Below are 20,972 nucleotides of genomic sequence, written 5' to 3'. Positions count from 1 at the left end.
GGTCCATATTCTGCAGCTCTTTCAGAAGATCAGCTATCTGGATATGGGTGAAGGAGAAATGGTGGGGGCTTGGGCGGGTTGCTGTGGAGGGTGCTGGGCAGTTGACCGGGGTAGGGGTAGCTAGCTGGAAAGCATGGCCAGCCGTAGAAAAATGCTAATTGAAATTCTCAATTATAGTGGATTTGTCGGTTGTAACAGTGTTTCCTAGCCTCAGAGCAGTGGGTAGCTGGGAGGAGGTGCTCTTATTCTCCATGGACTTTACAGTGTCCCAGAACTTCTTTGAGTTTGTACTGCGGGATGCAAATTTCTGTTTAAAAAAGCTAGCCTTAGCTTTCCTAACTGCCTGTGTATATTGGTTCCTAACTGAAAAGTTGCATATCACGGGGGCTATTCGATGCGAATGCAGAACGCCACAGGATGTTTTTGTGCTCGTCAAGGGCAGACAGGTCTGGAGTGAACCAAGGGCTATATCTATTCCTGGTTCTACATTTTTTTGAATGGGGTATGCCTATTTAAGATGGTGAGGAAGGCACTTTTAAAGAATAACCAGGAATAGATACTCTACTGCGGGATGAGGTCAATGTCATTCCAGGATACCCCGGCCAGGTCGATTAGAAAGGCCTGCTCGCAGAAGTGTTTTAGGGAGCGTTTGACAGTGATGAGGGGTGGTCGTTTGCTCGCAGACCCATGCAGGCAATGAGGCAGTGATCGCTGAGATCTTGGTTGAAAACAGCAGAGGTGTATTTGGAGGGTTATTTCTGGTAGGGTCATTGATAAATTGTGTGAGATTTAGGGCATCAAGCTTATATTGTAGGATTGCCGGGTGTTCAGCATGTCCCAGTATAGGTCACCTAGCAGCACGAGCTCAGAAGATCGATGGGGGGCAATCAAATTACATATGGTGTCGAGGGCACAGCTGGGGGCAGAGGGTGGTCTATAGCAAACGGCAACGGTGAGAGACTTGTTTCTGGAAAGGTTAATTTTTAGAAGTAGAAGCTCAAATTGTTTGGGTACAGACCTGGATAGTAAGACAGAACTCTGCAGGTTATCTTTGAAGTAAATTGCAACAACGCCCCCTTTGGCAGTTCTATCTTGTTGGAAAATTTTATAGTTAGGAATGGAAATTTCAAGGTTTTTGGTGGTCTTCCTAAACCAGGATTCAGACACGGCTAGGACATCCGGATTAGTGGAGTGTGCTAGGGCAGTGAATAAAACAAACTTAGGGAGGAGGCTTCTAACGTTAACATGCATGAAGCCAAGGGTTTTACGGTTGCAGAAGTCAACAAATGAGAGCCTGGGGGATGGGAGTGGAGGTTGACACTGCAGGGCCTGGATTAACCTCTACATCACCAGAGGAACAGAGGAGGAGTAGGATAAGTGTACGGCTAAAGGCTAACAGAACTGGACGCCTAGTATGTTCAGAACAGAGAGTAAAAGGAGCAGATTTCTGGGCACGGTAGTATATATTCAAGGCATAATGTACAGACAAAGGAAAGTCTGTTGTGGCCCCCTCGTTCCCCCTCGTTCAGTTACATCAGCGGATGGATCAGCAAGGTAAACCAGGCCAATTGGCAAAATATGTATAGTGGCCAAATAAATATGTCCGAAGGGCCTCTTAAGCCAAGAGTCCAATGTGCTTAAGATAGCTAGCAGGCCGCAGATTAGCGGCTGTGCGTTCAGGGGTCGTTAGCTGCTATAATTCCTGGTGGGGGGAAAAATATCATAATAAAAATGTTTACAAAATTTACAAAAAAAATTGGTTCAGAGCTTGCGGTAGGAATCCGGAGATATGGAGAAGAAAAAGTCTGACTAGCTCTGGTTTGAGTCACACTGTACAGACTGGTGGGAGTTGTCCCGGATAAAGGTAGCTGATGACCGCTAGCAAAGGATAGCTGACTGCTAGCTAGTGGCTTCGGAATGGATTCGATGGGCCTCGTAAGCCAACAGTCCGTTGTGCTCTAGACAGCTAGCATTCAGGGGACGTTAGGTCGGAAGGTGAGAAGATTCAGAGCTTGCGATAGGAATCCGGGGATATGGAGAGAAAAATAGGTCTGGTATGCTCTGGTTGAATCGCGTTGTACAAACTGGCGAGAGCTTTCCGAGCTAGGGGTTAGCTGATGACCGTTAGCTGGCTAGTTAGCTGGCTAGTTTATGTTGGAGAGATTCCAGTACTAAAGGGAGAGAAAAATACTTTAGAGAAAAAGCAGGTCCACACCACATTGGGTGAGGCAGGTTGCAGGAGAGTATTTTGAAGTAAGGGTTTAGAAAAATATAAAAAGATATGCAAAGAAAAATATATAAAAATATATATACATGGGACACGACAAGACGAAGGACAAATACGTCTGACTGCTACGCCATCTTGGATTCAGGTTTGGTGGGTTTCTTCTCTCTACAGAATTTCAAAAGATCAATGTTCTTTCCAACATATGCTGGATATACAGAAATACATGTATGAGGCCTCTGAACATTGTGACCGGGATTAGTAGAAGTTAGAACCCCCACTGCTGTCTTCGGTCAATGAAACATGAGTTTAGCCCTACTTTTTACAGTCTATGGCTTAGACTAGTGACAAACTTGAGTTTGGGTTTGAGCTTATTTATTCTTGCTCACAGATAAACTGAAATGCAGAATTTACATTCCTAATAATTGCACATTTAAAATACATAACACATAATACCACTTTGAAGATGCAAAATATTTTTCATTGTTAATTAAGCAAACAAAAAATAAGACAAAAAAATGTACAACTTGAGCGTGCATAACTATTCAAAGTCAATACTTTGTAGAGCCACCTTTTGCAGCAATTACAGCTGCAAGTCTCTTGGGGTGTCTCTATAAGCTTGGCACATCTAGCCACTGAGATTTTTGCCATTCTTCAAGGCAAAACTGCTCTAGCTCCTTCAAGTTGGATGGGTTCGCTGATGTACAGCAATCTTTAAGTCATACCACAGATTCTCAATTTGATTGAGGTCTGGGCTTTGACTAGGCCATTCCAATACATTTAAATGTTTCCCCTTAAACCACTCGGGTGTTGCTTTAGCAGTATGTTTAGGGTCATTGCCCTGCTAGAAGGTGAACCTTCGTTCCAGTCTCAAAACTCTGGAAGACAAAACAGGTTTCCCTCAATAATTTCCTTGTATTTAGCGCCACCCATCATTCCTTAAATTCTGACCAGTTTCCTAGTCCCTGCTGATGAAAAACATCCCCACAGTATGATGCTGCCACCACCATGCTTCACTGTGGGGATGGTGTTCTCGGGGTGATGCGAGGTGTTGGGTTAGCGCCAGACATAGCATTTTCCTTGATGCCCAAAAAGCTACATTTTGTCTCATATGACCAGAGTAACTTCCATATGTTTGGAGAGTCTCCCACATGCCTGTTGGCGAACACCAAACATGTTTGCTTATTTTTTTCTGGCCACTCTTCCATAAAGCCCAGCTCTGTGGAGTGTACGGCTTAAAGTGGTCCTATGTACAGATACTTCAATCTCCTCCTGGAGCTTTGCAGCTCCTTCAGGGTTATCTTTGGTCTCTTTGTTGCCTCTCTGATTAATGCCCTCCTTGCCTGGTCTGTGAATTTTGGTGGGCGGCCCTCTCTTAGCAGGTTTGTTGTGGTGCCATATTCTTTCCTTTTTTTATAACAGTATTTTTATTGGAATTTCACAATTTTCACCCAAATTAAATTTACAACAACAAAGACAAAGCAAAAAACAGCACGCACTTACATACACACACATATATACACATATACATATACTGTACATACATACACAATCTTCCTCTCCCTGCTAGGCACTTCTCTCACCCCATCCCCATTATTGCGTCTCTCAATACATACATTTTGAACAAACATACAAACAGAAATTAAACACAAAAGCTCAATTTAAACCAAGAAGTTAGGTTCAACAGTGTAATTCTGAAATACATAGATCACCACCATTCTAAGACAATCCTTGCAGCATAATAGCTGATATCTCAGGTTCTAGATTATTTAGATAAGGTTCCCATACCATGTAGAACTGATCTGTTTTAGAATACAATGTACATGTCAGATATTCCAGTGGCACCCATTCAAATAGTATCTTATGCCAATCTTTAATAGAAGGAACCTTATCACTAATCCACTGTAAGAGGATGTTTTTCCTCGCTGCGAAGGTAAGGATGTTGTAAAGCCTCCTCTTACCCACAGAAGTAACATGCCTACTAGGGAGACCTAACAGTAAAGAAACTGGGTCCAATTCTAGATCAACCCCTAGGATCTTTTCAATTTCTTGCAGAACACCAGACCAGTATCTTTGTATTTTGGTACAAGACCATAAACAATCTTTCCATTTTAAATAATGGATTTAATGGTGCTCCGTGGGATGTTCAAAGTTTTGGATATATTTTTTACAACCCAAACCTGATCTGTACTTCTCCTCAACTTTGTCCCTGACCTGTTTGTACTGCTCCTTGGTCTTCATGGTGTCGCTCGCTTGGTGGTGTTGCAGACTCTGGGGCCTTTCAGAACAGGTGTATATATACTGAGATCATGTGATAGATCATGTGACACTTAGATTGCACACAGGTGGACTTTATTTAATAACTAATTATGTGACTTCTGAAGGTAATTTGTTGCACCAGATCTTATTTAGGGCTTCATAGCAAAGGAGGTGAATACATACGCACACACCACTTTTCCCTTTACATTTTATTCATTTTTTGAAACAAGTAATTTTTTACATTTCACTTCACCAATTTGTACTATTTTGTGTATGTCAATTACATGAAATCCAAATAAAAATCTATTTAAATTACAGGTTGTAATGCAACAAAATAGGAAAAATACCAAGGGGGAGTCCAAGCCAACCTCTTTCAGGTAATAATTTAATGTAATAATTAGCCTTATATTTATTTACAGGTTGTGATGCAACAAAATAGGAAAAAGGGGGTGAACACTTTTGCAAGGCACTTTAAATAGAATACAGAACACTTGAAACATTACAGGACATTTTTCCTGATGGAAATTGGAATATGATTGGGAAAGCCATTTAAGAGCTAGAGTTATTATACAGTCTGATAACAGAGGGTAGAGTGGTGATTCACTGGCGATTTGTACAGGAAGTTATACAGGACAGTTGGTGGCTGTTTCTCAGGAGCCTGGTGGTGCAGTTACCTCTTTTTGGAGGGAGCAGGTTGTTCAGTGGATGGTCAAGAGTGTGCATGTCCTTCACCAGGTGCACTGCAGCCTGCTCTCACTTGCTCTGCAGTGACGGGAGCTGTAGTTGGACTGCTCAACCTCTGGAGATGATCCTCAAGGCCCTCCTCTGCACCTTGTCTAGTTGGGCCTGCTGCTTTTTACTGCATCCAACTAACAGCACTCCACCATATACCAGACAAGGGCTGTCCATTGTAGTGTAGACTGTGACCAGCATTTTGAGGCCTTCCTCTCAGACTACTCTACATGTGTGTCACCACTGAGGTTAGAGTCTAGATGTAAACCAAGATACTTGGTTGTTGTTACCAATGGTACTTCCTGTCCTCCTATGATGAGCGGTGCAGTTTGTGGATGGTCTCTAGCCAAACATGTCCGCATTTCCACAGACTTTTTCCCATTCAGGAGCATGTTGTTAGATGTGACCCACTGTTCCAGCGGCTTTGCCTCCACGCCCATGGAAGTGTCCTCTTGGATGCTGGTTTAATGGTATAGATCGGGACAGCCCTACATGGTCTACATACCCAGTGTCCAGAGTGTCACTGAAAACAACGTTTCGTGTTGACATGTGAAGGGGAAACAGATATGGTGAAACCACGTCCCCTTGTGGCACACCAGAGATTACCTCTGATCAGGGGCTATATGTGATTGATTGGTCTATACTGCCACCCAGTGGACATGCCAGGGACTGAAGACTCCAAGGCTTCAACATGGACTGCCGGGTGCATATATGCCTGAAAATAATATGAAACACAATTTGGACAATACCACAATCTTAAAATAATAAATGTAATCAATTTACACTCAAATAGCCTAATTAAACTTATATTGAGCACATAGTGAGGGGTGTGCAGAGTGAACCTTTAGGTGGATCTCATAGGCCAGAATCCACATCCCACTTTTCCTCTTTTTGTATCTCATACAGGGCTGTCTCTTGTCTTTTGGTATCCATAAGCAAGATTTGGTTGAGACCAGAGATCAGAGAGGGACCAGAGAGACGCCAGAGAGATCAGAGAGGGACAAGAGAGAGACCAGAGAGACCAAAGAGATCAGAGAGACCAGATAGATCAGAGCGGGAGAGACTAAAGAGACCAAATGGTTCGGTGAGAGACCAGAGAGACCAGAGAGAGACCAGAGAGAGAAGGACCAGAGGGAGACCAAAGAGATCAGCGAGAGACCAGAGAGATCAGAGAGGGAGGGACCAAAGAGAGACTAAAGAGACCAAAGAGTTCAGTGAGAGACCAGAGAGACCAGAGAGAGAGGGACCAGAGGGAGATCAAAAAGATGAGCAAGAGACCAGAGAGAGACCAAAGAGACCATAGAGAGACCAGATAGATCAGAGAGGGAGGGACCAGAGAGAAACCAGAGAGACCAAAGAGATCAGTGAGAGACCAATGAGATCAGAGAAGGACCAGAGAGAGACCAGAGAGAGACCAAAGAGATCAGAGAAGGACCAGAGAGAGACCGGAGAGACCAAAGAGAGAGACCAGAGAGATCAGAGAAGGACCAGTGAGAGACCAGAGAGACCAAAGAGATCAGAGAAGGACCAGAGAGAGACCAGAGAGACCAAAGAGATCAGAGAAGAACCAGTGAGAGACCAGAGAGACCAAAGAGATCAGAGAAGGACCAGTGAGAGACCAGAGAGACCAAAGAGATCAGAGAAGGACCAGAGAGAGACCAGAGAGACCAAAGAGATCAGAGAAGAACCAGAGAGAGACCAAAGAGAGACCAAAGAGATCAGAGAAGGACCAGAGAGACCAAAGAGTTCAGAGAAGGACCAGAGAGAGACCAGAGAGACACCAAAGGGGGACCAGAGGGGCAGGATTAGTTTTCTCCAAGACATCTATGATATATATGCTGGACATACATAAATACTTGTACGAGGCCTCTGAACATCGGGGCAGGGATTAGTAGAAGTTAGAACCCCCACCTCTGTCTTCGGTCAATGAAACATGAGTTTAGCCACACATTTTTGGCATGTGGCAGAGACAAATTTTTGCAATTTTATAACAAATGTAATGCAATTCTACTGATTTTGCCATGGGGAGAGATACTTTCTTTCAGTTTTCTAGCTAATTTCCTTAAATTCTACATATTTTGCCATGACTTATGCCATGTTAATGATATCTGAGTGAGAATGACTAACAACATCAATGGGACCCCCCTGGAGGTCAGGGCCCTTGGGCACGTCGGTATTCAGCCATAATTACTACAACTTTAGATAACTTACCAATAGAAAATGTGTTAACTGACATGGCTAATTGCGTGACTGTCAGTGACTGACAAAACAACATGTGATGGGGTGAGAGGGTGGGTGTTTGAAAGCTGGGCTGCTCAGACCCTTCCTGGCTGGAGAAGAACAACAGGCCTACTTTGACCTATCATATGACCAGGCTAAAGGCTACAAGGTGGTTAAGGCAGCGATTCTTGCCCGGAATGGCTACATGTTAATGACCCGGTCTTGAAGTTCCAGGAATGGACCTTTCTTCGCGCCCAGTCAGTTAGGGCCCAGATGCACGACCTCATCCGGCTGACGAAGGCCTGGTTGCAGAGTGACCCTGCAGGGCCCTGCGTGGTAGAGAGAGTGAACCACTTCCTACAGGCCCTTCCCTATATGATGCCAAGAAGGTGGCCAGGCAGGGCAATCCACAGTCCGTGGACCAACTAGTCTTTTAAAAACTAAATGAGATATCGAAATTTGACGCTTATCCTATGCCCCGTGTAGATGAGCTGATTGACCGCCTGAGCAACGCCTGGTATATCTTTTCACTGCAGACCCCACAGTGAGTATACAGCAGCATATTTGGATGGCGTGACTGTGCACAGCCCTAACTGGGAATCTCACCTGAAGCAGCTCAACACTGTCTTGGAGGCTCTTCGCAGAGCAGGTCTAACCGCCAATGCAAAAATATGCAGACTGGGACTTCAGGAAGCAGAGTACCTGGGTTTCACCATCGAGAGGGGCAACGTCAAACTGCAAGAGAAGAAATTTCAAGCCATCTGACAGTGGCCACAGCCCCAAACCAAGTCTCAGGTAAAAAACCTTTGAGGGGCTAACCAGCTATTACTGTAGGTTCATTCTTAACTATGCAACTGTAGCTTGTCATCTCCCAGACCTGACCAAAAAGACCCAGCCCAACGTGGTCAGGTTGACTGACAAAGCGAAAGAAGCCTTCCAGAACCTGGAGGAGGCCCTGTACTCTAGACCGGTCTTGGTGATTCTGGACTTTGGGAGAGAGTGGTGATCCAAACAGATGCCCTCGACACAGGGGTGGGAGCGGTCTTGTCCCAAGAAGTACGAGGGGAAGAGCATCCTATCCTATACATCAGCCGGAAGCTGTTGCCCCGAGAAACCAAATACTCAACAGTGGAGAAAGAGTGCCTAAGTTAAAGTACTACCTCTTGGGACGACACCTCACTCTGGTCACTGACCATACTCCTCTAGTCTGGATGTCCAGGAAGAAGGAAATCAACGATAGAGTGACCAGGTGGTTTCTCTCACTCCAACAGTATTGTTCCTTTGTTGTCCACAGGTCCTGGTCAAAACACGGGAATGGAGAAGCCTTGTCCCGTCACAACGCTCTGTGGACGGTGGCCGCCCGCCCGCCGGGTCAGAGCTGACGAGGGGGGTGTGTGACGGAGTGACAGGTTGGGTGTGTGAAGGCCAATATATTGCTGACAGTTGGCTACATCTGTTGGCCCGGAAGAGGAAGAGCCTAATTACACACATTTGTATATAATTAGCTTGAAGGTTGGGTTGTGTCTGTTTTTACCTGGCTTTGCCCAGATCTGTTTTTGGTCTGGAGCAGCAAGAGCTGATCTGCAGGGCCCTCCAACACTGGGAGGGATATCGAACCTAACTGGACGTTACTTGGCAGTAAGCCTGACCAAAGTAAGGACAAGCCTGTTGAATTTCTGTTTTCTTTTGTTGGAAAATACCTCGCCCTGCCTGTCAATTACAGTAGAGCCAACGTTCATGTAGACCTATGTTATCACACCACAAGGGCAAAGCATTTTAACAACATACTGTAAGTAGTAACCTAGGGATGTTCTTTCACCCTACCCACATGTTTAGGCATTACATCTCATAGCGGGCTATTGGTACTATCACTTTCATAGCATCATCCTTCACCCTTCACTATTGTCACGCCTTGGTCATTGTATTTTGTGTTTTTGTTATATGTTTGGGTAGGCCAGGGTGTGACATGGGTTTATATGTTGTGATTCGTATTGGGGTTTGTATTATTTGGGATCGCGGCTGATTAGGGGTGTTGTTAGGCTTGGCTGCCTGAGGCGATTCTCAATCAGAGTCAGGTGCTTGTCGTTGTGTCTGATTGGGAACCGTATTTAGGTAGCCTGAGTTCGCTTTGTATTTTGTGGGTGTTTGTTCCTGTCTCTGTGCTGTAGTCACCAGATAGGCTGTAATTAGTTTCACGTTCCGTTCTGTTGTTTTTGTATTTAGTTTCAGTTATTTTCATGTACCGCGATTCTTTCATTAAAGTCATGAGTAACCTACACGCTGCATTTCGGTCCGACTCTCTTCATTCAACAGACGAACGCCGTTACAGAAACACCCACCTCTCACGGACCGAGCAGCGTGTAACTGGCAACGACGTAGATAACTGGCAGGAGCTAAAGAAGGACGTTATGGAAGGTAAAGGCATGGAGTATACGACGTGGGAAGAAATCGACAGGTGGGCGGCCGACCCAGAGAGAGTGCAGGCGCCTGCCTGGGATTCGCTTCAGCAGTGCGAAGAGGGCTACAGGCTAATGGAGTCAAAAAGCGAAAACCGAAAGTAACCCCCAATTATTTATTGGGGGAGGGCGCAGAGAGAGAGTGGCTGAGTCAGGGTTCAGACCTGAGCCAACTCTCCCTGTTAATCGTGAAGAGCAGTTGCAGTGGGAGAGGCTGCACCACTTGGAGAATTGGACATGGGAGGAGGAATTAGACGGTAAAGGACCTTGGGCTCAGCCTGGAGAATATCGCCGTCCCAAGGAAGAAATAGATGTGGCTAAAGTGGAGAGGCGCTGGTATGAGGAGGCAGCACGGCGACGCGGTTGGAAGCCGGAAAAGCAGCCCCCAAAAAATTATTGGGGGGGGCTAGAAGGGAGAATAGTTATGCCAGGTAGGAGACCTGCGCAAACTCCCTGTGCTCACCGTTGGGCTAGAGAGACCGGGCAGGCACCGTGTTATGCTATGGAGCACACGGTGTTTCCAGTGCGGGTGCAGAGCCAGGTGCAGCACATACCAGCCCTGCCTATTGGCCGGGCTAGAGTGGGCATCGAGCCAGGTAAGCTTGGGCAGGCTCGGTGCTCAAGAGCTCCAGTGCGCCTGCACGGTCCGGTCTATCCAGAGCCACCTCTACACACCAGTCCTCCGGTAGCAGCTCCCCGCACCAGGCTTCCTGTGCGTGTCCTCGATCCAGTACCACCAGTTCCAGCACCACACACCAGGCCTCCAGTGCGCCTCGCCTGTTCAGCGCAGCCAGCGCTTTTCTCCTCTCCTGCGCTGTCGGAGTCTCCCGCCTGTTTAGCGCAGCCAGAGCTTTTCTCCTCTCCTGCGCTGCCGGAGTCTCCCGTCTACCCAGCGCCGCCAGTGCTCCCAGTCTGCCCAGCGCCGCCAGTGCTCCCAGTCTGCCCAGCGCCGCCAGTGCTCCCAGTCTGCCCAGCGCCGCCAGTGCTCCCAGTGCTCCCAGTCTGCCCAGCGCCACCAGTGCTCCCAGTCTGCCCAGTGCTCCCAGTCTGCCCAGCACCGCCAGTACTCCCAGTCTGCCCAGCGCCACCAGTGCTCCCAGTCTGCCCAGCGCCGCCAGTGCCGCCAGTCAGCCCAGCGCCGCCAGACAACCAGTCTCTTCCAGATCTGCCAGACAACCAGTCTCTTCCAGATCTGCCAGACAACCTGACTCTTCCAGTTCCGCCAGCCAGACAGGATTTACCGGAGCCTACTACCTGCCTGAGCTTCCTCTCAGTACTGGGCTTCCTCTCAGTACTGGGCTTCCTCTCAGTACCGGGCTTCCCCTCAGTCCCGGGCTACCCCTCTGTCCCGGGCTGCCCCTCTGTCCCGGGCTGCCCCTCTGTCCCGGGCTGCCCCTCTGTCCTGAGATGCCCCTCTGTCCTGAGATGCCCCTCTGTCCTGAGATGCCCCTCTGTCCTGAGATGCCCCTCTGTCCCGAGCTGCCCCTCTGTCACGAGCTGCTCCTCAGTTATGTGGGGATCTGGGTGAGGACTATTAGGCCATGGTCGGCGGAGAGGGTGGATTATCCCAGGACGCGAAGGGGAGGAACTAGGACATTAATGGAGTGGAGTCCACGTACCGAGCCAGAACCGCCACCATGGACAGACGCCCACCCGGACCCTCCCTATGCTCTTGAGGTGCGTCCGGGAGTCCGCACCTTAGGGGGGGGGGTTCTGTCACGCCTTGGTCATTGTATTTTGTGTTTTTGTTATATGTTTGGGTAGGCCAGGGTGTGACATGGGTTTATATCCTTCCTGTTTGGCCCTGTCCGGGGGTGTCCTCGGATGGGGCCACAGTGTCTCCTGACCCCTCCTGTCTCAGCCTCTAGTATTTATGCTGCAGTAGTTTATGTGTCGGGGGGCTAGGGTCAGTTTGTTTATCTGGAGTACTTCTCCTGTCCTATTCGGTGTCCTGTGTAAATCTAAGTGTGTGTTCTCTAATTCTCTCCTTCTCTCTTTCTTTCTCTCTCTCGGAGGACCTGAGCCCTAGGACCATGCCCCAGGACTACCTGACATGATGACTCCTTGCTGTCCCCAGTCCACCTGGCCATGCTGCTGCTCCAGTTTCAACTGGCCTGGGCCCTAGGACCATGTCCCAGGACTACCTGACATGAGGACTCCTTGCTGTCCCCAGTCCACCTGGCCATGCTCCTGCTCCAGTTTCAACTGTTCTGCCTTACTATTATTCAACCATGCTGGTCATTTATGAACATTTGAACATCTTGGCCACGTTCTGTTATAATCTCCACCCGGCACAGCCAGAAGAGGACTGGCCACCCCACATATGCTCTCTCTAATTCTCTCTTTCTTTCTTTCTCTCTCTCGGAGGACCTGAGCCCTAGGACCGTGCCCCAGGACTACCTGACATGATGGCTCCTTGCTGTCCCCAGTCCACCTGACTGTGCTGCTGCTCCAGTTTCAACTGTTCTGCCTTATTATTATTTGACCATGCTGGTCATTTATGAACATTTGAACATCTTGGTCATGTTCTGTTATAATCTCTACCCGGCACAGCCAGAAGAGGACTGGCCACCCCACATAGCCCGGTTCCTCTCTAGGTTTCTTCCTAGGTTTGGCCTTTCTAGGGAGTTTTTCCTAGCCACCGTGCTTTTACACCTGCATTGTTTGCTGTTTGGGGTTTTAGGCTGGGTTTCTGTACAGCACTTTGAGATATCAGCTGATGTACGAAGGGCTATATAAATAAATTTGATTTGATTTGATTTATATGTTGTGATTCGTATTGGGGTTTGTAATATTTGGGATCGCGGCTGATTAGGGGTGTTGTTAGGCTTGGCTGCCTGAGGCGATTCTCAATCAGAGTCAGGTGCTTGTCGTTGTCTCTGATTGGGAACCGTATTTAGGTAGCCTGAGTTCGCTTTGTATTTTGTGGGTGTTTGTTCCTGTCTCTGTGTTGTAGTCACCAGATAGTTCTGTTGTTTTTGTATTTAGTTTCAGTTATTTTCATGTACCGCGATTCTTTCATTAAAGTCATGAGTAACCTACACGCTGCATTTCGGTCCGACTCTCTTCATTCAACAGACGCGCCGTTACAACTATAGAGACACCTCTAATCTCAAATCAAGCTTGTGGATAACGAAAATTTATGGGAACATACTATGTGGCTCTCAAGACCAAAGTAACGGTTAACTGTGGGTGAATGTCTTTTCCCTGGCAACAATGACAGTGTCCAGTACACAGTAAAAGATAACAGGTTTGAGTTAATTAGCCATTCATTCCATTCCTGTGATTCCAGTCACTATGCAGACTCGCTGCTGTGATAGGTCATTTTGATAATGCTTGAGAAAAGGCTGTCATGTTGACCTAATAGGCTAGACGCACACAAAACACAGCTTATCCATCCAAAGCACGTGTGGAGAGACTGGGGACCTTGCGTCTACTCTCTGCCTATTTATCGTACAGGAGATTAAGCTCGGCCTAATGCAAGACAAGTAAGTTCTTTAACTTGCTCACTTGGTTTCATCAGTTCAATTATGTTTCTAATCCCAGTTAAACTGTTGACCCCATTGCAGGTCCATTTAGAGTGCTATGACTCATTAAACTACCATAACGTTTATGGTAGCGGCGTATCAACCAATTACAGCACCTGACCACCAGCAGTAGGCTTTATAAGTATTTTTGCAAAGAGATCAGAGCCCAGAGAAATATAAGAATTCATGTTTTCCAATAACCTTTTTGAGGATAAGACATTTTGTGAATCCAGGCCTGACTGTTACATTAGATCAAATATAAACATTTAATACAGACTGAAACCAACACAGAATAATTTTGTATGTGACTTTATTGCTGTCAATATGCATGTCATTTGAAAAATATGCCAAATAACTCACTTTAAGTAACATACTCATTCAAAAATAGTCTATACCAATTATCAATGAAATACCATAAATCTTACAGGTATTCATTTATCTTAAAGTATAGTTTTATTGCTTGAATATTTTGTTCTACGTTTTACAATAAACTGACATTTGTATCTCAGTGCTTGTGCTTGTTAAATATGAACCATGTTTGTAGATAAAGATTCTCAAATGTGTCAACTTTATTAAAAAGAAAAGTTTATAAAATTAGCCCCCTATGAATCAACAAATTTTACAGCAAAACATGGACTCATCCTAAACTTAGAAACCTAGAAAATGAATATGCTGTCAAGATATACAGACAACTAACATTTGCCTCAAGACAGATCAAGATGGGAGCTGCATATTTGGGATAGAAAACATGACAATAGGGACCATGATTAAGAGTGTACCATCATTTTGACATTCATCACAGTTCTATCATACTTCAGATACACTTACAATACAACATTTTTTTTGACATTATACCACGCAAGATTACAAACACAATTGTATTATATTATCGCTGCAGTATATTAGCTTTCATACACTCCTGTAAGAGTAGCATGAAGATAACAGCATAGATAAGAATCACAGTGAAAGTTTTGATTAATCTCATTTAATTGGCTGAGATGAATGCTTGAAGATGTTACAATTTAAATAATTTACAAACCCAGTAATCAGTAAGACCACATAACCAAAAGCTCTATCTTCAAGCCACTTAGAAACTGCAATTAGTCCAAATCCAGTCCAGGAATTTTTGCACAAGTAAATAATTTAAGCCTACATTTCTACAAGGGCTGCAATGCATCTGTGAGAGCTGGCAACCGAGAAAGCTGGCTGGTGGAGGAGATTAAATGTTGAATGGGTGTGAATGAATATTTGGTCATGGAACTTTGAAAAGCTGTACACTATATGCAACATTAGTTCTTGCAGAAATGCAAGACAAGTAAGTTGAATATTGCATTGTCTCACAGTGATTCTTCAATGATATCGTAGATCATAATCATAATATTATTTCATATCCTTAAAAAACACTTACTAAATGATCACTTCATTAGAAAAGGTCATAATAAAAATGTTGCCCCACAGACAACTGGAAAAATTGTCATATTGTAAATACACGTAATTATTATTTCACTTAATCTCTCAGCGATATAATATACGTCACTGTTATTGCATTTATTTCAATGTGATACAAATAAAAAAATCTCAAATGAATTAGTTACAGAGCAAAAGAAACTCAGAAAGTGATACGGTAGAGATCCTGTGCTGTGCCCTTTTCATGCAAATAATTCAGTATTAATGATGTCAAATCATTGCATAATAATAACGTGTTCATCATAGTGTACTTATAATGCCTGGCACCTACAGTACATTAATTAAGTCAAAGAGGTAGAGCTACAAATAAGTATATTTATATATTTCAATCCCTACTAGAGATAATCGTAGTTGGAGTCCTCCTGTCTCTTACTAAGCCGATAGGAACAACAGACGAGGGTTAATTCCACAAATTCAATTATAATTCCAAGTCAGTCGTTGGGTTAAGAGATCATTAATTTCCTCTGAATTCCAATGTTAGGTCAATTCAAATATTTTCATTCCCAATTGAAATGATCCCCAACAATTCCCTCAGGCTTTAAGGCTGATGTCAGTGTTCAGATAGCCAAGTTATACTGGAAATATAGAAATACACGTTTAAATGATTTAAAACAAATCCTGCAGTTGATTTGACACTTTTTGCATTAATTATATTACCTGGGAAATGTACAAATATTGAATTGCAATTCAATTCAAAAAACATTTTCTTTTCAATTCCAATTCAAACAGTATAATTCCAATTCAATTCCAAAACTTTAAAATTCTTTAAATTAGAATGTAATTCAACAGAAATTCTCCACTTCATGAGTGATTTCAAGAATTGAATTAGAAATTCTAATGACATTGCAATTGACCTCAACCCTGCAACAAACATAACTAATAGAACAGACCAATCAGAAAAGTTGATCAGTTTCATACACACTGGGAAGGAAAATAGCCAAACCAACATTTTGGTTCAAGAGCAACAAATATTTAGCATATATAAATATGACAATACAGGTGTGAAGGACAGAAACACATGAAATCCAAAAAGGACACTATGGGCCTACGATGAACAGTTGAACATGAAATGATAATGGGATTTTTAAGTTTGATCTGTTCTGGCAGGCATAGAATAGGACAGTCAAGTCCAACTTCACAGCTCCATAAGAGTTGCATAATAAAGTGTGTTGTACTTAATTACCTAACAGGCATGAATTATGAATACATGAAGCATTGTATTAGTTTAAATGCTTTATAAATCATTAATACCATACCCAAGCAGTGAATGGCTTCCAAAGAACTTCAACGTTTCCCTTGGTGTAGAGCATGACCTCTACAGCAAATTAAGGATTTTCAAATGCAACCCCTCCCCCTCTCATACAAACACTTACATCTCCCCGTTTCACAAGGCTCCCTCCTATACTTCTCTTCTCAAAACAAAGACTTCTGTCAGTTATCTTAAGCAGGACATTTAAAAGAGAATTATAAAACAAGTGCTACAGTATAAATGAGGCTGCTGTAGGGGTCTTTGTTTACATCCAAAATGGCATCTCATTCCTTACATAGGACTCTGGTCAAAAGTAGTGCACTAAGAGGACAAGAGTAGTGCACTATATAGGGAATAGGGTGCAATTTCAGATGCACTTTGTGCTGTGTTGATTAGTGCTGGTTTTGTTGGGTTGTTTGTGTTAGACTAGAGGGACATTTCAGATCCCGGAGACTAGTTTTTCCAGAAGAAACCGTTGTCTTCTGGCTCCAGGTCGATTCTAATCTGAGGCACAGCTTTTTTTCAATAGATTCAGACTGAGAGATAGAAAGAGAGGAGAGGGATAAAGAGCGAGAGAGTGAGAGAGAGAGGAGACAGAAAGAAGGTAGAGAGATTGAACAACCATGACACGCTATTATACTCTATGACTGATTGTCACACTATAGAAATCTGTGGGTGTCTGGGGGTATAGAATAAGTCACGCAGGCTCGCTCACACAGATACCTTGCTACAGTAGTGGGCTCAAAGTAGTCCTCAACATGGTGAGTGTTGGTCACGGAAAGACGACGGGGGTCCTAAGAGAAAAGACAAAACACATACAACATTAACAAGTTTCAGCCACTTAAATATTCACTCTCAAAATATCATCATATTTCAGACCAGGTCCAGCAAAAGAGGATAAGCGTTGCAAAGCCATGATGTTTCCCAGTAGGAGCAGCTGTTAATTAAGCATTTGTAAGCAGCTGTTAATTAAGCATTTATAAGCAGCAATAGAACAATAAGAAAGGATTAGAAAAGTAAGCTCATCTGCGTTAGTGTGCAGAATACAGCTGGATGTCTGCAGAGTCAGAGAAAAGCAAGAGATGTGATCAAGACTCAAAGATGAGGTTAGTGCTTCACAAAGGGGAAGAGGGATAAGGAGAGACAGAGAGAGATATATACAGTGCCCATGGAAAGTATTCAGACCCCTTGACTTTTCCCACATTTTGTTACATCAGACTTCTTATAAAATTGTTTTTTTTAAAGATATCCACACACAATACCCCATAATCACAAAGTGTAAACAGGTTTAAGACATTTTTGCTAATTTAAGTCGGTTAGGACATCTACTTTGTGCATGACACAAGTCATTTTTCCAACAATTGTTTACAGACAGATTATTTAATTTATAATTCACTGAATCACAATTCCAGTGGGTCAGAAGTTTACATACACTAAGTTGACTGAGCCTTTAAACAGCTTGGAAAATTCCAGAAAATGATGTCATGGCTTTAGAAGCTTCTGATAGGCTAATTGACATCATTTGAGTCAATTGGAGGTGTACCTGTAGATGTATTTCAAGGCCTACCTTCAAACTCAGTGTCTCTTTGCTTGACATCATGGGAAAATCAAAAGAAAGCAGCCAAGAAAAATTGTAGACCTCCACAAATCTGGTTCATCCTTGGGAGCAATTTCCAAACACCTGAAGGCACCATGTTCATCTGTACAAACAATAGTACGCAAGTATAAATACCATGGGACCACGCAACCGTCATACCGCTCAGGAAGGAGACGCGTTCTGTCTCCTAGAGATTAACGAGACGCGTTCTGTCTCCTAGAGATTAACGTACTTTGGTGCGAAAAGTGCAAATCCATGCCAGAACAACAGCAAAGGACCTTGTGAAGATGCTGAAGGAAACATGTACAAAAGTATCTATATCCACAGTAAAACGAGTCCTATATCGACATAACCTGAAAGGCCGCTCAGCAAGGAAGAAGCCACTGCTCAAAAACCGGCATTAAAAAAAACAGACTACGGTTTGCAACTGCACATGGGGATAAAGCACGGGGGTGGCAGCATCATGTTGTGGGGGTGCTTTGCTGCAGGAGGGACTGGTACACTTCACAAATTAGATGGCATCATGAGGAATGTAAAATTATGTGGATATATTGAAGCAACATCTCAGGAAGTTAAAGCTTGGTCGCAAATGGGTCTTACAAATGGACAATGACCCCAAGCATACATCCAAAGTTGTGGCAAAATGGCTTAAGGACAACAAAATATAATTACAAGCATTTCATAAGTGTCAAAGGCTTTTATTGACAATTACATGAAGTTGATGTAAAGAGTCAATATTTGACCTGACCTAAGACAGGGAATTTTTACTATAATTAAATGTCAGGAATGGTAAAAAACTGAGTTTAAATGTATTTGGCTAAGGTGTATGTAAACTTCCGACTTCAACTGTAGTATTCAGACCCTTTGCTATGAGACTCGAAATTGAGCTCAGGTGCATCCTGTTTCCATTGATCATCCTTGAGATGTTTCTACAACTTGAATGGAGTCTGCCCGTGGTCAATTCAATTGATCGGACATGCGAAAACCAAGCCATGAGGTCAAAGGAATGGTCCGTAGAGCTCAGAGACAGGACTGTGTTGAAGCACAGATCTGGGGAAGGGTACCAAAACATTTCTGCAGCATTGAAGGTCCCCAAGAACACAGTGGCCTCCATTCTTAAATGGAAGAAGTTTGGAACCACCAAGACTCTTCCTAGAGCTGGCAGCCCAACCAAACTGAGCAATCGGGGAGAAGGGTTTTGGTCAGGGAGGTGACCAAGAACCCGATGATGTAGTGTGAATTTCCTGTATTACCAAATCATGAGAGAGCAAACCACACACCAGACAGAGTTATCATAAAGTCCATATTTAACTTTATTTATACACAACCCTGTGACTCTCAGATCAATACAGTGTCTATAAATGAATTCTCTGAGAGTGCTTACACATTGCAATTGAGATCCTTTATAGCAAAGACACACATAGCCAGACAGCATTGGCTATAAATTATCGTTCAGCTTTGGTCTCCTAAACTATGTTCTTATCTCGCTCTTGGTACCACTCAGGACCACCTTACCTCATTACCTCACCCAATGGCATATATCAAATAAACCCCTCCTGGACAAGATCACAGACAGTGACTGGCACACAGACATTGTGGAGCCAATAGATAATTGGTTCCCCCTCAGTCATCCCTTCACATGGTTTAAAAGATACGTTTACATATGAAGACAAGCTTGACCTCTCCCTTTTCTGTGGCCCAAGTAACTGAACCCTGAAAGAGAATAGATAACTGCAAACGGCCAACACTATAGTACAACAAAATACATTATAAATGACAAGTATCTCACAAGCATATTATGAAAATAAAACATCTTAGCTAAATATGTGTAGTAAATACCAAGTAATTCTGATTCTGCCACGTCAATGGTCACTCTGACAGGGCTCTAGAATTCCTCTGTGGATATGGGAGAACCTTCCAGAAGGACAACCATCTCTGTAGCACTCCACCAATTAGGCCTTTATGGTAGAGTGGCCAGAGGGAAGCCACTCCTCAGTAAAAAGGCACATGACAACCTGCCTGGAGTTCACCAAAAGACACCTAAATTGACTCTCAGACTATGAGAAATTAGATTCCCTGGTCTAATGAAACCAAGATTGAACTCTTTGGCCTGAATGCCAAGTGTCACGTCTAGAGGAAATCTGGCACCTTCCCTACGGTGAAGCATGGGGTGGCAGCATCATGCTGTGGGGATGCTTTTCAGGGACTGGGAAACTAGTCAGGATTGAGGCAAAAATGAACGGAGCAAAGTACAGAGACATCCTTGATGAAAACCTGCTCCAGTGCGCTCAGGACCTCAGTTCACCTTCCAACAGGACAACAACCCTAAGCATACAGCCAAGATAATGTAGGAGTGGCTTTGAGACAAGTCTCTGAATGCCCTTGAATGGCCCAGCCAGAGGCCGGACTCTGAAACATCTCTGGAGAGACCTGAAAATAGCTGTGCAGCAACACTCACCATCAAACCGGACAGAGCATAAAAGGATCTGCACAGAAGAATGGGAGAAACTCCCGAAATACAGGTGTGCCAAGCTTGTAGAGTCCTACGCAAGAAGATTTGAGGCTGTAATCGCTGCCAAAGGTGCTTCAACAAAATACTGTGTAAAAGGTCTGAATACTTATGCAAATGTTATATTTCTTGTTTCTTTTCTTTTTTGTCATTATGGGGTATTGTGTGTAGATTGATGAGAAAAACTGTTTTTTAATCCATTTTAGAATAAGGCTGTAACCTAACAAAATGTGGAAAAAGTCAAGGGGTCTGAATACAGACAGAGAAAGAGCGAGCGAGACAAATAGAGACAGAGGGGGAAGGAGGCAAGAAGGTAAGAGAAACATTTCCAAGAAGGCCTTAGCAGCACTCATTAAGACTGCTTTTACACATAATACATAAATATGTGTAGTAAATATCTCTTTCTCTTCACCACAGATGTGCAACTTTCCTGCTTACACTATCCTTACTTTACCCATGTGTGCAGTTATTAGCATACCGTAAATACACAGTACATAGACAAACAAAACAAGGATAGCTATTCAAACTATACAGGAGTTTGTGATCTAAACCATATTGCAGATACTGTTGCACACTTGATTAATAAAAAGATTCACAAAAGTGTGGACCTTTCAAAAGTCTTGGCTGACAACAAACACTGTCTACTCTACTGGTATAATGGTAATTAGCATCAGAGAGTCATTGGGAGAATCTCAATTGCATATTCCTCGCGTCCTCTCCGCGCCTCCTTCT

The 20,972-nt window shown here is 43.9% G+C and overlaps 1 protein-coding gene across 4 annotated transcripts in view; it reads right to left on the bottom strand.

Annotated features, from left to right (window-relative positions):
- Positions 1 to 13,711: 13,711 nt before the first annotated feature.
- LOC123989317 (electrogenic sodium bicarbonate cotransporter 1-like) overlaps positions 13,712 to 20,972 on the bottom strand; it is a 94,352-nt gene continuing 87,091 nt past the window's right edge. For all 4 annotated transcript variants that reach the window (XM_046290247.1, XM_046290249.1, XM_046290248.1 and 1 more), the window contains 2 exons: positions 16,858 to 16,928; positions 13,712 to 16,670 (listed from right to left, as the gene is read on the bottom strand). In XM_046290247.1, the coding sequence (XP_046146203.1) occupies positions 16,888 to 16,928 (41 nt within the window). In that variant the 3' untranslated portion in view covers positions 13,712 to 16,670; positions 16,858 to 16,887. The remainder of the gene's footprint in view (positions 16,671 to 16,857; positions 16,929 to 20,972) is intronic.

This window comes from Oncorhynchus gorbuscha, linkage group LG11 (assembly GCF_021184085.1).
Source record: "Oncorhynchus gorbuscha isolate QuinsamMale2020 ecotype Even-year linkage group LG11, OgorEven_v1.0, whole genome shotgun sequence".
Taxonomy (NCBI): domain Eukaryota; kingdom Metazoa; phylum Chordata; class Actinopteri; order Salmoniformes; family Salmonidae; genus Oncorhynchus; species Oncorhynchus gorbuscha.
Note: the sequence above shows the minus strand (reverse complement) of the source record. Positions and strands in the feature narration are given on the sequence as shown.